Source organism: Bos grunniens, chromosome 10, assembly GCF_055505025.1.
Source record: "Bos grunniens cultivar Pamir isolate PY7600 chromosome 10, Bosgru_T2T1.0, whole genome shotgun sequence".
Lineage (NCBI taxonomy): Eukaryota > Metazoa > Chordata > Mammalia > Artiodactyla > Bovidae > Bos > Bos grunniens.
The window spans coordinates 88699405-88718695 of NC_141174.1; the positions used below are offsets into that span (position 1 = coordinate 88699405).

At 53.9% G+C, this 19291-nt stretch overlaps 1 protein-coding gene across 23 annotated transcripts in view; it reads right to left on the minus strand.

Moving 5' to 3' along the window:
• SMAD6 (SMAD family member 6) overlaps positions 1-18490 on the minus strand; it is a 232618-nt gene extending 214128 nt beyond the window's left edge. For 8 of the 23 annotated variants that reach the window (XR_015135381.1, XR_015135380.1, XR_015135378.1 and 5 more), the window contains exons 1-4: positions 16484-18490; positions 8679-8735; positions 6392-6487; positions 4864-4941 (exon numbers count right to left, since the gene is read on the minus strand). Coding sequence is in view for 7 of the 23 variants with exons in the window: in XM_086322858.1 (XP_086178984.1) it covers positions 4864-4941; positions 6392-6487; positions 8679-8735; positions 16484-17300 (1048 nt within the window). In the remaining 16 variants the exon portion in view is untranslated. Of the gene's footprint in view, positions 1-4863; positions 4942-6391; positions 6488-8678; positions 8736-12713; positions 12876-16483 lie in introns of those variants that run through there. The other 15 variants (XR_015135386.1, XR_015135385.1, XR_015135384.1 and 12 more) reach the window with 13 other exon arrangements.
• Between the last annotated feature and the right edge of the window lie 801 nt (positions 18491-19291).

The following is a 19291-nucleotide window of genomic DNA, read 5'->3' on the forward strand; positions in this document are numbered from 1 at the left end:
TGCAGCCCATGCTCTTCAGCCCGCCTTGCTGTAGAGGCTCAGCACACACTGACGGAGCTGAGCTGAGGACCTTGGAGAACGAGGAGGTCCAGGGTCTGTGCTGGACCAGGGCCTCTGAGGCGAGCATGCTCGAGCCCAGAAACAGCAGAGGACGCGATATTGCGTTAACTCACTCCCCTACTGACTTCTGTAGGCACTGACACATATCAGACAGCACTGACCCCAGAGGGGAACCTCCTCGGGGACCAGTGACAGGAAAGGAGGCAGGTGGGCAGGCAGCATGGACCCATCTGAGCTGTCACCTGGCCCCACCTGCTATATGCTTGCTGTGTGGCCCTCGGCCACTCTCCTGACCTTTCTGAGCCTTTGAGTCCAGAACAGGCAGCCTCTGTTCTGCCAATCTGCAGAATGCACAAGTCCTAGAGAATGATCTGTGCCCTCGAGGCACTTACAGTCTGACTGGTGGAGGCAAAAGACATCCACATCCAGCTAAACCTCCAGCTCTCCACATTGTCCTACATAGCTCTCTTCCTTCCCGGGCCTTCTCTTCAAAATGAGAGGCTCATCCTCACCGATGCATGCTCTAAGAAACCAGCATGCTCTAAGAGATGAGATACTGGTACACAGAGTCAGGTACCAGACAAAGGACTGCCTGGTGCCCATGACAGGCAGCTCACACCATGACTCACGTATAGTGGGTGCTTAATAGAGCACTTGAACAGTTATCCAGTAGGCACTAGAATGGGATATTCTATCCTAGAGGGGAGTCACTAGTTCCTGCAGAACCAGTGCTCCACACCCCAGCCCCCAAGCACTGGAGTCAGGCAGGCCTGGCTTCGAAAGCAGCGCATCACCACAAGCCTTGGTCCACGCCCAGAGTTCACTCAGCACCGACTCTGGCCTGGCTGCCCCTCCTCATCCAGGGCAAAAAAGCTCCTTATGTCTTGCTCATTCTGTGCTTCTAACCTAGAGCCCAGAGAACCCAGCCCTCAGAATGGTCATTCCCGTGCGGCCCTTTATCTTACAATTTCTTTGAATTATCACATATCTTGCTTTTCGGTTGCCAAAAAGAGTTGCCTACCAGCCACTCACACTTTAGTATGAATTTAACTAGAGCAAATCTTGCTTTCCTCCCCAAACTAAATCAAAATCAAGGGAATGGGAAAGGGGTGGAGATGTTGTAGAAAAGAAGAGGATGACCTGAGGGGGCTTTAGGCAGTCAAGGGGCAGCAGTCAGGCAAGGAAGCCAGAGTGTCAAGGACCTAAAGGCACGCCAGAAGGGACATCTAGGCTTTCAGTGTTTCCTAAATCCCACTGAAGACTCTAGGTGTAAGGGTCCTTTACTCAGTGGCAGCTCCACATTCTGGCCCCTTACTGGGTGATCTTTGTGAAGTCACCTGCCCCCATGAGCTTCAGTTGTCGATGGTGTGGATCACGTATCAACATGGGGAGGTGACGTACAGATCAGATGAGAGAGTGTCAAGCATTCAGCAGAAGGCTGAACCAAGACAGACGTGTGTCCTGCTGCCCCCACGACACCCACCGATGTGTCCTCAAATGCCCCAGCTATGACTGCGCCTCAAAACCCCCACCCTGTTCCCCTAATGCGGCCTCAACAACAGGACAGGAAAGAGAAGCAGAGAGACCTTGGAGCTGGATAAAAATAGCCAGGCTCGGGCCGGGTGCTGCCATTGTCATTGTGCAAACAAGGGCGGTCTCCGGCCCGGGCTGCAGACACCCTGCTCCAGAGACACGGGTCCCAGGATGCTGAGAGAGGCCAGGCTCTCAGGGGCAGCGGCGCCCCCTGGGATGCAGAGAGACAGAGGGGACTGGGGTGGTGGCTGAGCTGGTCTCTGGGTGGTTGGCAAGGTTCACCCATTAGGGAGCTGCCTCTTGCCAGGCCCCAGCCCTGTCCCTGGTGCTTCAATCAGCACAGGCTGACCCACTCTAGAGTGAGAGGCTGACTCACTCTAGACTCACTCTAGAGTGAGCCACACAGGTGGCTCACTCTACCTGGCCAGGTGTGGCTGGGGGAGGAGGCTGGGATCGCTGCCATGGGAAGCTGGGTGGGCCCTACACGATGCGTGAGCTGGGCAGTCACACGGCTCAGGCTCCCATCCCAAGCCTGCCACCTCCGGTTTGGGAATTTGGGGCAGTGGCCTGGCAGCGAGCCTCAGTGTCCTCACCTGTGAAACGGGGGGTCACATCTGTGTCACTGGGCTGTGGTAATGAGTCAACGAGACAGAGAACAACCAGCAGTTAGCAAAGTGCTAACTGTGAACGTCAAACGTTAAATAAATGAAGGTCAGCATCAGCATCCTTATCATCTGTCCTTGAACGTTACGGGCCTGGCCCAGCACATTCTGCCCACTTGGAGCCCTCACCTTTCCCACCTCACCTCCCGCCCTGCCCTTTGCACCCATCTTTATAGGATGAGTCTTGGTTTACCATCCACTGAGACCTCTCTGGCCATTCTTCTCATCCTGCAGGGCCTCCCTGCCTGAGCCTATCCTCCAGGGTGACAGCCACCCAAAGCCCCAACTCTGCGTGCTCCCAGCATGCAGGGGCAGTGCCAACCCCATTGGTCCTGGGGTCCCCACGGCACGAGTAAGCTGGGAAAGCTGAACCGTGAGACCCCCAAGCGGGAGGAGACCTGTGCCATCCCTGAGGCAGGCTTGGATGATCGCACTGGAGGGAATGCTCTACTCGCCTACTGAGACCACCCGCAACTCAGACCAATCACCCCCCAACAGGAAATCCCAAATGTCCTCCCCAGTTCCTTCAGCCCCTAAGAATCCCAAGGCGCTGGGTGCCAGACTTGCTCACGAGAACCACGTGATCCTCATCCACAGTAAAGGGCACCAGCGCTACCCCACCAGTCAGAACCAAAGACCGCTCTGGGATAACTGGGTGGGAACCCCAAACACGGGCCCACTGGGCCCCAAGGCAGCCAGATCGAACGGCCTCAGGGTCTCCAGAGACCTCCCAGCCTCTAGAGGGTGCTCCCTCCCGGGAACCCGGTAAAGGAAGGGCCTCCAGCAGGTTCTCTGGGCTCTGCTCCTTCCAGCCTGAGCCGCACACCAGGCCAGCTCTGGGATGACAGTGATCAAGAGAGACGACGTTTGCGAACATGCCATGAACCCGTAAGGCACCTCCATACACGCAGTTTCCACCATTAACAAGGGGAGGGATGCTGAAAAACTATCCATCCGACCATGCAACTGACGCCAGTGCAATCCATCCAAATTAAATACACTCTGATGGTTGGCACAGACATGGAATCATGCATTCAGGAATACTTTTAAGCCTCTTGCTTCAAAATATATGTGGCTTCCATCCACACAGGCAGAGAGGGCAAAGAAGGGATTAAAACAACAACTTCTTGTGCTGCTCTAGTTAGGTTTTTCAGGGCAAGACATTTTAAGAAGTAGGGTCAAAAGGCAGGGGTGAAAACAAAGCGGCCCAGTCAGAGGGGCCACCAGAGACCAGAAGGCAAGTGGGGCCCAGAAGACCCGGGCCGCAGTACCAGCTGTGTCATGAGCCCCTCTGTGCCCATGCGCAAGTCACTTCCTGCTCTGGCTTCCAGTTTCCCTGTCTTCCAAATAGACACACTCTTGTGCTCTCCCGCGGTTGTGACAGAACATGGAATGGATGGGGAAGGGCTCTGGACATAGGAACTGAGCAAGCAGCCCTGAGCAGCCAACATCAAGAGACCCTTCAGTCAAGGACAGAGTACACGAGCAATGACAGAAGTCCGTGGAATATGTTCATTGGAGGTACATCCAGTCTTTACAGAGAAGTGGGGGACAGAGCCGTGGTCAGGAGCACAGAGGCACGGTGGCAGATAGCTCTGCTCCTGTGTGACCTGGGCAAGTCACTTTCCTACTGTTGTGAGTTGATGATCATAAAAGGGCCTGAGTACAGGATATGGCCCGAAGTAAACACTCAATAAATAGCTACGATGACTGTTGTTGCCATTATGACATGGGGGTGGGGTCAGGGAAGGATGGTTCAGATGCAGACAGAGGCCTTCTTGCAGAGATCCAGCCATGCCCACTCTGGAAGCATCTCCAGCCCAATGGGCTGTCACTCAATGCAGCAGACCCAGGCCATGAGCCCCAGCTGTCCTCAGAGTGCCCCCTACACACCCTGCTCCCAAAGGGCCCCACAAACCTCGACACCTGAGTCTCTCCTGGCCCTTGAAACCCCTGGCTCACCGCTAACCTGTCATTTCTCAAGGAAAGCTTGATCTACATCTTCCCCAGAATGGGAAAGACCCTATGGCCAACACTTAAATGCTGGGGGTGGGAGGAGGCTCTACAGCAGAGTTCTCTCTGCTTCCTAGCTCAGCATCCACTGCCCAGAGAGAGACATGGAAACCACAACCTCTGGAAAACTCCTCACTGCTCAGACTTCATGAATGTTCTACCCACTCCACTTTCTCCTCTTCTGACCCTTCACATCAGTCCTTCCCTAGAGGTGGGGATAAGAGAAACCTACAAAGACAATGCAAACAAACACATCCATTTTGCTGCCTCTCGGCAGCTGGGGGAAAGGATCCCTTCAAAATCGGGATGGAGAGTTGGGCTGGGTTTTTATCATTTCCACAAGAGACAACTGGTTAAAGCATGGATTGCCAGACACTGGACAGGTTCTCACCCGTAGGCCCCGTTCATACAGACTGTTCTTCACCCCAAGAACACCAGTGATGAACACACTGGCCGTCTTCTCCTTGAGGGGTAGGAGGCCCAGGGAAAAGAAAAGGCGGAGGGACAACGACAAGACCTCCATCAGGCCCCTGCCACCGGACCCCCTCCTTAAATTCAACATAACAGTAGCATGCAAGGAAAAAGAAATGCCAACCTGAGAATTCACCCGGAGCTGTGATGAGGGAGTTGGCGGCCTCTGTTTCAGTGTAAGACAATGTGGAATCAGATAGATCTGCAGGAGGGAAGAGAAAGAGAACTTAGTTGGCTGTGGGGTGTTCCTCTCTTATTTCTCAAGCATGCGTGTGTGTGTGTGCGTGCACACGCGTGCATATGTGGGCATGCGGGTGCTTGCAAAGGGCAGCCTGTGCCTCACAACTTTCTGCTGCCACTCCCCGTCCCACGATCACACGAGACCAGGCCAGCCAACCCTGGAACTCTTGTGGAAAATGCTGACTGCTGCAGCCCTGGCACCTGAAAAAGTTTCAATTGCTCTGACCACAGAAATAACCCAAGTTCAGGGGACCAAGCAAGTAGGAACTTGGAGCCTCCTTGGGTAAGGTTAAATTAAGCCCCTAAACAATTCATAGCTGCTGTACTTAATTACAACCATTAAAATTCTTGAAGCTGTTCCTTCTTGCTTCCTTCCTTCCTTCCTTCCTTCCTTCCTCCCGCTGGAGCTGGGGAAACTCTGTTTTAACAAGTTACCAGCCATCCTCACTCTGTCCCGCTTACACCCCTCTAATTAAGGGCTCAAGCGTTTGCTCCCAGATTAACTGTTTTCTCTCTCCCTTCCCCCACTCTCTCACATCCAAACTTGCTTGCTCCCAGAGGAACTTTCAACGTCTGGACTGTTTTTTTTTCTTTTTTCAAGGCATTCATTTGTTGTTTAAGTAGTTTTAAGGACCTCATACGGTGCACACTATTTGTTTTCCCTTATCTGCAGTGCAATTTAGATGGGAGATGGGAAATTCTTTTGCCCGTTTTCTCCTGAACACTGAGCTGCTAGTGAGACAAGCCGGTGCCTTTCGGGACAGACTGACTTGGGAAGTTTTTCCTGGGCCTGCGCCTCTGCCACCAGCAATGGGGTGTTGTCTCTGTTAAGGGACAGGTCTGTCCAGGAGTCAGAAAGCATGCTTCTCCTGGAACGCCTGAGCATCTTTTATCTTCTCACCCAGCATAGTGTGGCTCAGCTGGTCCCACTGGCTCAGGAGAGCCACTCCAAGCTGGGGAAACCCTGAGACAAAAACCGTTAGCCTAGGCCCTCGCGAGCTAGAATTCCATTCGATCCTGGAGGAATTTTTTTCCTTTTACCACATGGCTTGGGGAGCGGGAAGATAAAACATTAACCAATTTGGCCTTCTCTATTTTTTTTTTTTTCCCTTTTTCTTTTCCCACTTGCCAGATGCTGACTGGGTGTTCTGGGTTTTATTTTGTTTTTTGGTTTCATGTGATCACAGCAGCTTAGAAGTGAACTGACTTTTTGTTTATGAAAAACTAACAATGCAAGGAAAAGAAAATAATACAAAAAATAACTCAGACTATTTACCAGGGCCTGAGAAAGTTATCTGCTGGTCAAACAGGTTTGGAGGAAAATAGGGACAGATGGAAAATCTCTTTTTAAAAAAAGATAATAACCTTAATGCCTAAGTAGGACCCTCGTAAAACAATTTTGCTTTTCATACCTAATCTTCCCAAAGTGTTCCGTCCCCAAGTCTTGTTGCCACTTCTTGTCTGAAGCAGTAACATCCCAGGCTGTAACCCTGTTTCTTCGTGAAGCACTGTGGAGCCAACACAGCCAGCTTTGTGAACTTTCCAGGGGTTGGGTGATGGGTGTTTTCCATCCCTTGCAGCTACAAGTCCCTGCCATGCACTCTCCAACCCCTCACATCTGGTGCTTCTAGTGAGGCCCTCCAAGGCCGCCATAGGAAAAGAACACTCCCCACCTCGGTCACTGCTCAAGTCCCAGGGAAGAACCCCATTTGGAAGCTGGAGCCCAGGGTTCGAGTCCCACCTCCACTCTTAGTCAAATCAGGGGTCACCAGCTTTGCTTGCCAGGGGCCCAAAGTGAGTATTTTCAGCTTTGTGAGCCATACAGTCTCCACTGAAACTCTCCACCTCTGCTGTGGTCCTGGGGCAGCAGCCACAGACAACACAGCCGGCTTCCAGCAGAACACCGTTAGGGATGCTGAAATGTGAATTTCATATAGCTTTCACATGCCACAAGAGTCTTCTGCTTTGGGTGGGGTTTTTGGGTTTTTTTTTTTTTTTTTTGTATTTTTTTTAAACCATTTTAAAAAGTAAAAACCATTCTCGGCTCATGAGCCACACACAAATGGTGGGCTGTCGTCTTCTGACTCCTGAGCACCAGCAAACGTCACTTCCTCTTTCTCCATCTCAGTGGTCCCATTTGTAAATTAACAGGGACACCTGTTCATCTTCAAATGGTCACTCTACCTTGCTGGATAGGGTCCTGATTTTTTGTGGCTTTATCACCAGCTGACCCACGATTCCTCAGAGAAATGGTTCTCGACACTCAAACTCAGGTGCTACATCTACTAAGAACATTTGAGGGTTTTGGTTTTTCTTTCCCCCCATCTTTTGAATTAGGGATCTTCTACGCAACTAGTACAGTTACGTTAACTCAGAAAATGCTGAGACAGGCCTGGGAGGGAAGGGTGGGATACTGCTGAGCTGAACAGGGGCTACTGTGGGTTTCTGCCTCAGCCCCACTGCTTATCAGCTGGGCAGCCTTCCCAGCCCCTCAGCCTGATTAGCTATTTGTCAAGTGACAGGCTACCCCCAGACGACCTTTCCAGTTCCTCAGAGAACTAAATCAAGCTCCTCCATCCACGAGATGACCATACTTCAGGAAAAGCAATGAGGAAGTTGCCACCATTAAGGCACTGACTCATACCCCATCCTGGGACAGCCTCTGTCGTCCTAGACAGAGGAGGACCAACTCCCAAAGGGAATCAGTGGGCACTTCTGTCTCCACAGTGGGGGCGCCTGGAAGGAAAACTGGACTGGATGCCTGCAAGTTTATGACACTCAGAAGTGACCTCCCAGATGGTGCTGACACACGCTACCGGGAAGAGGCCTTTACCAAAAACAAAACAAAACCCACTTTTTGTGGTCACTGGTGGAATGTGTTAGCATCACTGCCACGCCATCTGACTTTTAAAGCTCAGGTCTCATGGGAGCTGCCTGGGTCACCAAGTCGCTCTCCCAGTGCTACTAAGGCCATACTCACTCACCCCAACACAAGGATTCTCCACTGGAGGAACCAGGAGGGTCAGAAAACAAGCCATCTCTACTTTTAAAACCATATGCATCTTCCCCAGCATACGGGCTAAGCATTCAGCCCCAAGGCTTTACAGAAAACACGTCCTACCTCTGAATGGGACCTGCCAACAATGACATTACCACTGAGGGGTACCCTCCATGCTTGAGTGTACCAAGACACTTGCTTTCTAAACTTTTCAACTGCTCTTTCTGCCCAGGTGAATTTCTTGGCTTAATAAAGGTGGGGGGTGGGGGTGGGGAATGACACATATAGCTCCTTTCGACAGTGACTTCATGCTCAGCCTATTTGTCATGGTGCTAATTAATACACATCAAAGGAGAACCACCTAAGGCTGGGAGGGAAGGAGAGGAAAAGAGACAGAAACCCTAAGCCACCTCCAATGAGATGCTGAAGTCAAAACCCATTCATCTCCCACAGGCTCATGTTTAAAGGTCACAGAGAGGTTAATGATGAGCGAGGAATTTCTAGATGTAAATAGCCCGCTGCAGAGGCTGGGTCGGCTCTGGCCCAACTGGGAGTGTTTGTAAAACTTCACCCACCCCATTTCAAAGGCAACCAGGCTGGGGATCCCTTCCTCCCCTTGCTCTCTCGGGCTCTCCGCCACTGAGGCAGGGGAGCCTGGGATGGACACACCTCCCCAAGGGTCGGAAGGAGGACACACTTACCCAGTGGCTTGTACTCGTCGCGAGGAGACAGCCGAGAGTAGGGCGGTGGCGGTGATTCTGGAAGACAGGAGTCAATGCGTCACTGCTGGGAGGAGAAAGCCCACACAGAGGAGTTCTACATGTTTTTGATGATTTGATTTCCTCAAATAATAAACCCAGCCCCCAGGAAATCAGCACCTCTGCTGCCCAAAGCCCATGGAGCAGCACAGGGAAAGCCACAGTCTTAGGCCACAAACCTGGGCTCGGTCCCCACTCTGTCACCGTTGGCTGTGCGACAGCTGGCAAGCCACCTGCCCTCTCTGAGCCTGTTTCCTCAGCTCTAAAATGGGGAAAGTAATCAGAGAGACTCCCCAGGTCTGCCAGGAGGACAAAAGCAAATAAAGTACGTAAAATGCTCAAGACAGTTCTTGGAACTGCGGAAAAATATCTAGACAAACAGCAGCTATTATTATTATAATGAGAGAAACACGGGTACAGGTAAAATCAGAGCTAGGCTGCTCAGTTAAATCTGAATTTTGGATACACATGGCATACACTTTTAGTATAAGTATGCCCCCTGCAATATCTGGGACATACTTATGCTAAAATAGTACGTGTTGTTTACCTGAAACTCAAATTTAACTGGGCATTCTGTGTTTCCTTTGCTAAGTGTGGTAACTCTAGCCAAAACTGGGTGAGTGCAGAGGCCCACAGAGACACGGAAGCTCACTTACAAACAAGCTACACGAGAGCAAACGTCCTTCAGGGCGAGGCGGGCACGACTGGCTAGGACCCAAAAAGCCAAACCCAGCTCCCCAGATGGGAGACCATACCCCAGTCACCGCTAGCTCTCGGCCTCAGTCTCCCCCTCCGTAAAGAGAAGGGGCAAAGCACAGCCTCCATGGCTGCCCACCTCAGGCCCTGTGTGATTCCTTATTGTCTATGGCATTTTTCTTTGGGTTTCCTTTCATTTGCCTAAAATACTTGTCCTTAAAAACATATACTTTGTCTTCAGAAGAATTCTTTAGCCTCTTGCTTTCTGGGAAGTAACAATTTGCTAAACTAAGTAACAATTTGCATGAATGAAATGACCCTTCATTTTCTGTAAATGAAACTAAACACCATCAAATCGCAAACTAAAACAAACTCTCAGTGGTAGTAAAGCGGTAATAACTATTATTAGGCAGGTATCAGGAATGACACAGGGGTAATAAGTGTTTTTCGCAATTATAATAAGGCACAATTAGTTGTAGGAGCAGGCAGCTTCACCTCTTCCCCAACCCGGCTTTTCCAGCTAGAAATGACTTCAACAAAGTCCAGAAACAGGGAATCTTTTGTGGACTGGATTGGGGAGAAGGAAACTGAATCATGGATTAGCCACTGGGAGCGAAGCAAACATTCGCTGAATGCCTACCCTGTGTCTCTGTCTGTGCTGGGGCCTTTCCGTTTCATTCACTGTATTTCATTCCTTTGGACCTTAGGTACAGAGTGGTTAATCATGCTCATTGGGTACCTACTTTCATTTCATCCTTTCTCAAAAATAAAGATGACCATTATCATCCCCATTTCACAGATGAGAAAACTGACTTTTCCAGTGCCTCCCCAGACAATCATGGTGGAGCTGGGATCAGAGCCCAGGCCTGCCTCTACTCTACACCCCAATGAGACAGGCAATCAAGAAGTACCCTGTTGGGACTTCCTTGGCAGTCCAGTAGTTAAGACTTTGCCTTCCAATGCAGGGGGGCATAGGGTCAGTTCTTGGTTGGGTAGCCAAGATCCCACATGCCTCATGGCCAAAAAACCAAAACACAAGAGAGAAACAATAGTGTAACAAATTCATAAAAGATTTAAAATGGTCCATGTTAAAAAAAAAAAAAAGCAGCACTCAGTCTTCCACTCCTTCATCCCAGCTGGGTCTGGTACATCCCATGCACAGAAAGCATTCAGGATAATGTGGACAAAGACAACAGTGATAAGGTTAATGGTAAAGCTGGAGGGAGAAAGAGGATGTACAGGGCCCAAAGGGTCACCCAAGGGAGACCTCACACAAGGCTCAGGGAGGGGAACTGCTTCCTTCAGTAGGAGCCCCCTTATCCACCAACCTTGGAAGAGCTAAAGACCAGACTCAAGTGAGGACTAGACTCTCAGAACAAGAAGCAAAACACAGGAAGGGCTAGAGACCCATGGGGAAAGAGAACTGAAGCCAGTGCTCCATTGTACAGAGGAGAAGGCTGAGGCCTGAATAGAAGTGACTCCCTCAGAGTCTGACAGGGAGCTGGTGCAGAGGCAGAACCAGAGGCCAGGTTTCCTGACCCCCAGCCTCATGCCCTTCCCACCACTCCCCACTAACTTATCAGGAGGCCTCCGACTCCTGTGTCAGGGTTCCTCTTGCAAACACCTGATTGGCTGAGGCCCAGGCTGCACGTGGTCAGGAAGTCTGGACATCTGCCCCCAGATCTGTCCCCAAAAGTGAAATCTGGCAGCAATGGGCTGTGCTGGCTGGAGTCAAGCCACTGTAATCAACCCCAGCATCTCTTCCAGTGGCTGTAACCTGGGACCTGGAAAGGGGAAGAGGGACTCAAGAAGATCCCCCTCACGGAAGCCACTTAGGCCTTGAGTTACGATACCACCCACAGACACACCTGGGCTGGGGGCATCTAACACATGGGTGAGGCAGAAAGCAAGTCCACAGACCTGGGAATTGCAAAGCTATCAGGAGGGACTTTACCGGCACCCCATCCTCCTCCGTTCTAGCAAAACCATCTGCACAGAGACTGGAAGCACCTCACTAACTTCCATCCTAGGCAAGTAAAAAAAGAGACTGCACCCCCAAGACACCGGGATTTAGAATATCAGAGGTTCCCCCCAACTCAACTTCTTAACTGATGGGGCAAGTGGGGTAGAAGCAGGTAAAGGGCCCATCCAAGGCCACACAGGAAGGCCGACGTTATTCTATTTCAACTAAACAAAGGCGGAGGCCAGTTTCGGACCAACACTAAGCTACTTAAAAAAAAAACAAAACAGTTATCATTCACATACCCTAAGATCCACTCTTTTAAAATATACAATTCAGTGGTTCTTAGTACATTCAGAGTTATAAGACCAATACCACCACCTAATTACAGAACATTTTCATCACCCCAAAAGAAACCCTGCCCCATTCGCAGTCATTCATTCCTCCCAATCCCTAAACCTCAGGCAACCACAAATCTACTTTTTATTCTCATGGGTTTGCCTATTCTGGATATTTCACACCAAAGGCTTCCTATAACATGAGGACTTTTGTATCTGGCTTCCTTCATTTAACATACTGATTTCCAGGCTCAACCATGTTGTCCTCTCATACTTCATTCTTATTTATGGCTGAATACTATTCCACTAGATGGCTATACCACAATTTGTTTATCCATCTGTGAGCCAACAGACATTAGGTTGTTTCCACTTTTTGGCTCTTAGGGAACAAATGCTGCTATACACAAATCTCTCACTGGCACCTCCAACACATCGACCCTCCCAGATCCATGCTGGGAACTCAGGTGGGACAGAAGGTTCGAAGAGGAAGTGTAAGGTGCCTCCAGGCCCTCTGTCCACACTCCCCTCTTAGAAGCTACCTTAGTACTTAGAAAATTTGTGCTGATTTCCTAATAATAACTTCTGTGCTCTAAACTTTAAGGGGAGCGCTCTTAGGGCTCTACAGGCCCCTTGGAAAGAAATGATCATGGGCAGGAGGAAGGGAGGAAGGGAGGGACGGAGGAAGTGGGGGAGAGGAGAGAGAGAAAGAGATCAGAAACTCCAGCCTCTGCAGACAGCCAGCCTCAGACATTAACTTCAGGAATCTCCTCCAACTTCCTTCAGAAGTGAGAGCAGTCAGCCAGGGGCCGAGTGTATCAGAAGGCTAACACTCAGCCCAGTTCAGGTCAGCTCAGCTCAGCCCAGACGAGCCTCTGGTTAGCCCCCAGGGGGTACTGAGCCTTTGGGATCTAGACCCTAATTGCAAAGCCAGAAGAGTTCACAGCCTCTCCCACTGCCTGGTAAGGTTTCAGCTGGAGACGTTACCTTCCACCCCGTCTGTGCAGCCTAGCATCTTCTTAGGAAAGGTTCACGTGCCTCCCTTGGCCTCCCAGTTTTCACCCTCCGGAGGAGTGGCCTCTCGGGTGCCTGTCCCCTCCACCCCCAGAACCTGAGGGATCAACCCCAAGCCCTGGGGTGGGAGATGCCGAAAAGAAGCTCTTGGCGCTTTAAGGCCGGCGGAGCCTAATTGCCCAGATTCCCCCGGCAGCCAGATAAACAGCGCGGCCGGCTGGCGCCAGCAAGAGGCAAACTGCACATTATCACCCCTTCCTCACCTCCAAGGAGGAGCTCTGAGGAGCAGGGCGGGCAGGCCGAGGGGCCGCCAGAGGGGCGGGGCGGGGGCTTGGAAGCCCAACTTGAAATTGATCTCATTTCAAAGGGATAATGCCAGGCCAAATAAAAGGAAAACTTTCTAGCCCATTCTAATTCCTATAGTCCTGGCCTGGGAACCCTGTGTTTTCCTAGGCGGCCTCCTCCAGTTGTTCAGAAGTTCTCTCCCTAACTCTGTCTCTTTCCCTGGCGCAATTTGGATAATAGTAATTTACTGAATATAATTACAGAAAAAAAAAAGTGGTGAAGCAAAGAGCAGGAGATTTATTCCAAAGTTAATGGATACTTTCGGGAGAAAGGAGCTCTATAAACACAGGTTAGAACTGTGATTAAAGTATTTCTCCACATTTCCGTCCACATAGGCACCAAGCTCAGTGAACTGGCTTTTCCTGGGACAGAAAGATACACCAGAACGAGGGAAAGCCAGGGCTTGAGTCCCATGGGAGCAGGAAGCCCAGGGCAGAGCTAGGTATGGGGGACCCCACTTTCTGAGACAAGCATGAGGGAGAGGGCAGGTCTGTGTAACCTGGAATCCGCCCATCGGACCTTAGGGATGCTGTTCGCCCCCTGGCTTTACAGATGAGAAAAGAGGCCCAAGGAAAACTGGTCCCAATGCCCCAAAGCAAGCTGAAGGATGGACAGCGCTTGCTCTGAGCAGCAGGGAGCCACACTGCCCAGAGAGGGACCGCCTGTCACTAGGGATCCCTGTGCTAGGGGGCAGTGAGGTGCGGGTGGGTGTCCCTCAGTTGGCCTGCTGTGTATTCCAGCCTACTCTCTGTGTGTCTGCTGTGTGTGTAGATCTGTCAGTCTGTCTGCCTGCGCCGGTGCCCCAGCCCTCTCCCCCAGGGGCCTGGAAGGAGCAGTCTCCTTATCAGGACGCGCACGGCTGAGCTCCAGCTATGCACCCGCCCAGCTCAGGGAGTCAGGCTGGCGGCCAGGAGGCGGGGGTGGGGTGGGCAGCAAAGAGCACGGTACCGCCCCCCCGCGCCCCACCCCCCGCCAGACCCCCAGTTCTCAGTCCTGGTGGCCTAAGCCATCAGGCAGAGGATGAAGCAAAAGGGTCAATCTGGTGCCTATAGGACACTCTTCCCAGACCACCAGTGCTCTCAAATGCCCCTGGAGTGGCTTGAATGGGGGTGGGGGGGTGGGCCGGGTGCAGCGCTGAGCTAGTGAAGAAGCGGAGAACAGGCACAGCTCCTGCAACAGCGCCTCCTTCTGGGACAAGGAGAGGAGTCAAGTGCCAATGCTGAGTCTGGAACTTGATGTTGAGAATTTTCTAAAGCCAACCCCATTGACCCACAGGTAGACAGAGAGGGGAGATTACTCCCCCTCCAAGGTCAAGTTGTCATACTGGCAGGACAGAGCCTAGGACCAGGTCTGTGGGTCAGAACCATTCCACTGCAGTTTGCCCTTTAACTTAAAACTGCTCAAGTTCACCAGATTCAAACCAAGACCCAAGTTGACTTATCCAAAAAGTATGGGCAGGGTGGGTCCTGCCTGTCTCCAATCTCTTCATCCCATCTCTTCCCACCCACGCACTTGAACTTGCTTGGTACTTTAACTCTCAGCAGGCCCCCTCCTCCTCCCCTTCAACACTCATCTCCCTTTACCACCCATCCTGCAAGGCTCCTAGAGGTGCTCCTGTTACACGCACACCCCAGACGCCCGGCCTGGCCCTACTTCCCCCATCTCTGTCCCGTCTCTCCTCCGACCCCTACCCAAAGATTCTGTTTCTTGAGGGCATGGATCCTACTCATATTTCCACTCTCCCCACTACATCACCCAGCGTGGTCCCTGGCACAGAGTAAGTGCTCAACAAATATCCCCTAGCAGACTGACATGGTGAGAAAGAAAATGCCCAGCGGGGCCTTCTGAAAGAGCAGAGGGAACCCCACATATTCTTTCCCACTGGAAAAAAAGGGACCAGGAACAGGGCAACCACAATTAGGTCCTACTCCTCAGAGGCAGGGAGGAGTCAGAGAGGAAGAGTGGGAAAATCCACTTCCAGGGGAAGCAGTCAGAGGAACAAGGAACACAAAAGGCCCGCAGTGGGCCACAGATAAGGGACTGACCAAGCCCCTGACAATCCGAATGACCGCACGGGGAGCAGGCAATCAGATCAGCGCTGCCTCTCCCCAGCCCCCTTCAGGGCTCTGTCTTCAGGAACAACTGCTGAAGCACCGTCCTTCCCCTCCAGCCACCACCCCAGACAAAAACAAGACACCTGGGACACAGCGGTGCTTCCAACCCCGCCCTTCCCTTCCACAACGGGAGTCAGGAGACCTGTGTGATCCGACCCTGTTAAATGCCCCCAGGCTGGGTGTTGTCTCTCCCCAGAAGGGCCAGACTGGAAGAACTCAGGGCCTGCCCAGACCCAACACCCCTGCAGAACACCCCTCTCCCCCCTACCCCAAACGCCCCTCCATGCCACCTAAGATGCATACACCCAGACGATGCTACAGGCTAAAATGTGTGATCCCTGTAGTGCAAGGGGAAGGGGGTGAGGATGCAGGAGTCTCCATCTGTCCTCCCCTCTGCTCCAGCATCCAGAGCCTGCTCAGGTAAGCAGGACTGGGTAGATCACGTGTACAGAAAATCCCAGGAACAGAACAAAGAAGGGGAGCGGTTCTCAAAGGTACTAAAATAGCCTGCTTCCTTCCCTACCTACACACCTCCAGGACTCCTGATTCTCTAGAAAAGCTGGACACAGAATTGAGAATGATGATGACAGAAGGCCCTGGTATTTGACACCCAAGGGATGCTGGCAACAATCTGAAGAAGACGGTGGTCTTCACTCTGAGAAAGGCTACCCTGCAAAAGCTTTGCTCCAAAGTATAGACAGGAACAAGTGGGACAATTTACGAACACCTTTGACTCCAGCCATGAACGGTCTACACCAGAATTTACAACTTGCATCTACTTGGATCCAACAAAGTATACCACAGGTATAGGCATTATGCACACAATGCCTCAGGCCGCGGCTCGGACTAGGGGTAAATGAATTGGGGGGTGGGGGGGGGGTGTCTTTGGCCTCTCCTAGACCTGCCCTTCTCTCCCACTGTCTACAAAGTTGGGGTCTGCCTTAAGTCCCTGAAGCTGCACAGAGAAAAGTGCAACGTGCACCTTTCTGAGTTTGTTTAGTCGCCGAGTCGTGTCCGACTCTTCGCGACCCGATGGACGGCAGCGCGCCCGTATGAGTTTGCTGAAGCCTTAGATGAAGTTGCCATTTGATGTATGCGCCCACATACCCACTACCCGGTTTTGCTGCCAGGGTGAGGCGCCTCCACTGGGAACTCCCACGCCCCGGGGCACCCAGGGGAACACCCGCAGCTTCGTCCTCCCTCCCGAGTGTCAAGGGGAGAGAGAAGGCCACGGAAGGTGGCTGGAGGGGAACCGCGAGGACCCGCCGGGCGCGGCGTGCTCACCTGGCCCGCAGAGCCGGCTGAAGTGGTAGGGGTTGCAGCACACTGTGGGGCCGTCGGCGGCGGCGGCGAAGCTGTGGCAGCCGCACAGGGGCTTGAGCTCCACGGCGTGCTGCAGGTCGGGCCAGCGGAAGAGGCGTCCGAGCAGCAGCTGCGGCGGCGCGGGCTGGCCGCCCAGGCGGAGGTCGGCGCGCGGCACCAGCACGCAGCCGCCCGGCACGCCGCCGCGGGACTCCACCGCCTCCAGCAGCGTGTCCAGCGAGCGCTCCTTCAGCCGCTTCAGCAGCGAGTACGTGACCGTCTTGAGTTCCTGCTCCAGCAGCAGCAGCCGCGAGCGGGCTTCGCGACTCCGCCCGCCGCCCTCTGGCTCCTGGGCCGCCCCGACCAGGGGTTCGCCGGCTTCTCGGGGAGCTCCGGCGGCGTCCCGCTCCGAGAAGAGACAGCAGGTCACTGTCTCGCAGTCACTTTCGGGCAGCCAGCCCTGGCCTCCCGGCTCCCCCACGTCCAGCGAGGAGCCTCCAGAGCCGGCCCCCGGCTCGGACATGGGCCTCGGGGGGCCCCCTGAGCGCCGGCGTCTCCCAGCGCCTTGGGCGCCTCGCTGTCCCACCGCGTCCCGGGGCCGCCGCAGGGCTACCGGGCGGACCTCGGGGCGGCCGCAGCCTCCGCCTTCTCGTGCCCGCGCGGCCGGCTCAGCTCGGCTGCCCACGCTCCCATCCTCGTCGCCACCGCCGCCGCCGCTGCCGCCGCCTTCCTCCCGGTCGGGGACCACACGACTTCGCCAAAGTCGCCGCACCAGCCCCGAGCGTTTGGACCTGAACATACGATATCCTTTGGCGCCGGGGGAGGGGGGGGAGGCGGTCTCCGGTTACCGGGGGTCCGTTTCCTCAGCGAGGCGCCGGCTGCGCGGGCCGCAGCCCCACATGAAGCTCTGCCGCCGGGCGCCGTGCAAACCGCGCACAGCCTGTCGTCGAAGGGGCACCGCAGGGCTGCAACATGAGGGAGCTCGCCGGGGCTGGACGGCGTGGAACGCGCGCACGCCGATCCGCAGTCCGCGCCCGGCCCGCGGCTACATGGACCCCGGCGGCCAGGAGGCTCAGCAACTCCAGCCCCGGCGCTTTAGAGGGACTGCAGGCGGCGCGCCGCCAGAAAGACCCCGCATGGGCCGGCGAGCCTTCAAAAGTTGCGCGGTTGGTCCATGAGCACAAAGCGCTGGAGCTGAACTCCCCAAATGTGTCTGGAAAGCCCTGCCTTTAAAACCCAAGCGCTTCACTACATGGGTTTTTCCTGCAGGATCCGAAAGGCAGGCTTGTTGATGATAGCCTCGGCTTCCTTCTTACTCCCTGCAAAAAGAAAAGAAAAAAAAAAAAAGGAAAGAAAGAAAAAGAACCCCAAACAAAACCAAAATCCCTGGAATTGCATGCACGAAAGGCCAACTCTGTCTCAGGTCCCAGGCGCTAGATGCACTTGGAGCGAATTTCTCCTGAACGCGGTGTCAACACATGAGTGGAAACTGTAAAAATCCCAAAGAGCTGCTGGGAATCCTTAATTAAAATGCAATCCACCGAGGCAGAGGTCATAGCCCGCCCCACGCTCCACTCGGACGCCCAGGACGCTGTGGCTGCAGAGGTCGCCCCCCTCCCCCTCCACAAAAAGTGCCTCCCGGTGGCCCCGCGGTCCCGGCGAGGTCTGGCGAGGCAGCGCCCGGCGGCTCTTTCTCTCGGCTCGACTCCCTCGCTCGCTCCCCGACTCGGCTCTCTCTCTCTCTTTTTTGTTCTCCTCAAACGCACACTGAGGGCCCCCGGAGGAGCGCCGCGGAGTCATTGGCTGCCTCCCATCATATGCCAGTCTAGACACTTTGGCGGCTCCGCGGCGCTGATTGTTGCGCAAACAAGGTTTCAAGTTTCTTAACTCTTAAAGGAGAACACGTCCCATTGCAGGGCCCGAGGCTCCAAGGGGCCGGCTCCCGGGGCGGGCCGAGCCCCGGCCCCCGCCCCACGCTTGCCCCAGCACCACCCCCCTCCCCCGCCCAGGGCCTGACAGCGCCCACGGCCGGCTCTCTGGCTCGCGTGCGCCGCGGGCACGGATGCGAGCGCGCGCGCACACACACTCACACACACGGTTGCACAAACCACAGGCAGGCTGGCTGTGCGAGAGTTTGGTGGACCCACTGAGACTCGGACGCAAACGGGGCGCTTTGCCTCTCCTTGGCTTGTGCACAAACTTCAAACGCACGTTGCACTTTAGAATTGGTACAAACCCCCATCCCAGGGAAGGCTAATAAAAATGGGTGTGCGTGTGTGCTTTCCTGGTTTACGTTTTTTGGCAGTAGGGGGCGGCTGATTTGTTGGGGTGGTGGGATCTAACGTGGTAGCGCGAGGTTTCCACACCCCCTGCTCAAAGTCGGGGGTAGTCTGCTGGGCCAGCCGGGGGGCGTGGGATACCTCACGCAGAGGGACTCTAGGCTTGCTCGAGGTAGGGAATTACGGAGGGTGGGGTGGAGGCTGGGAACGTCTTCTCTCGGGCTCCTCTCGGTCGCCAAGTCTTTCCCTCAGAGCTAGGCGGGCCGCCAGCCGTCCGGGCCCCCTCGAGGCTGGGTGACTCCTCCACCCCCTTTCCTTCCCCAGTTTATTCTCTGCACCACAAAGAGGGATGTGGGTAGGGCTCGTGATTTCCCCAGCGACGTTTCACCATGGAAATGGGGGTGAGTTGGGGGCCCAGATCCCTTCTGATCCTGGGCAAGCTGGTGGGGGCGCGGTGGCAGCAGCGGACCGCCTGGCGCGGGAAGGGTTAAGGCCGCTCTTGCCCCTGGAG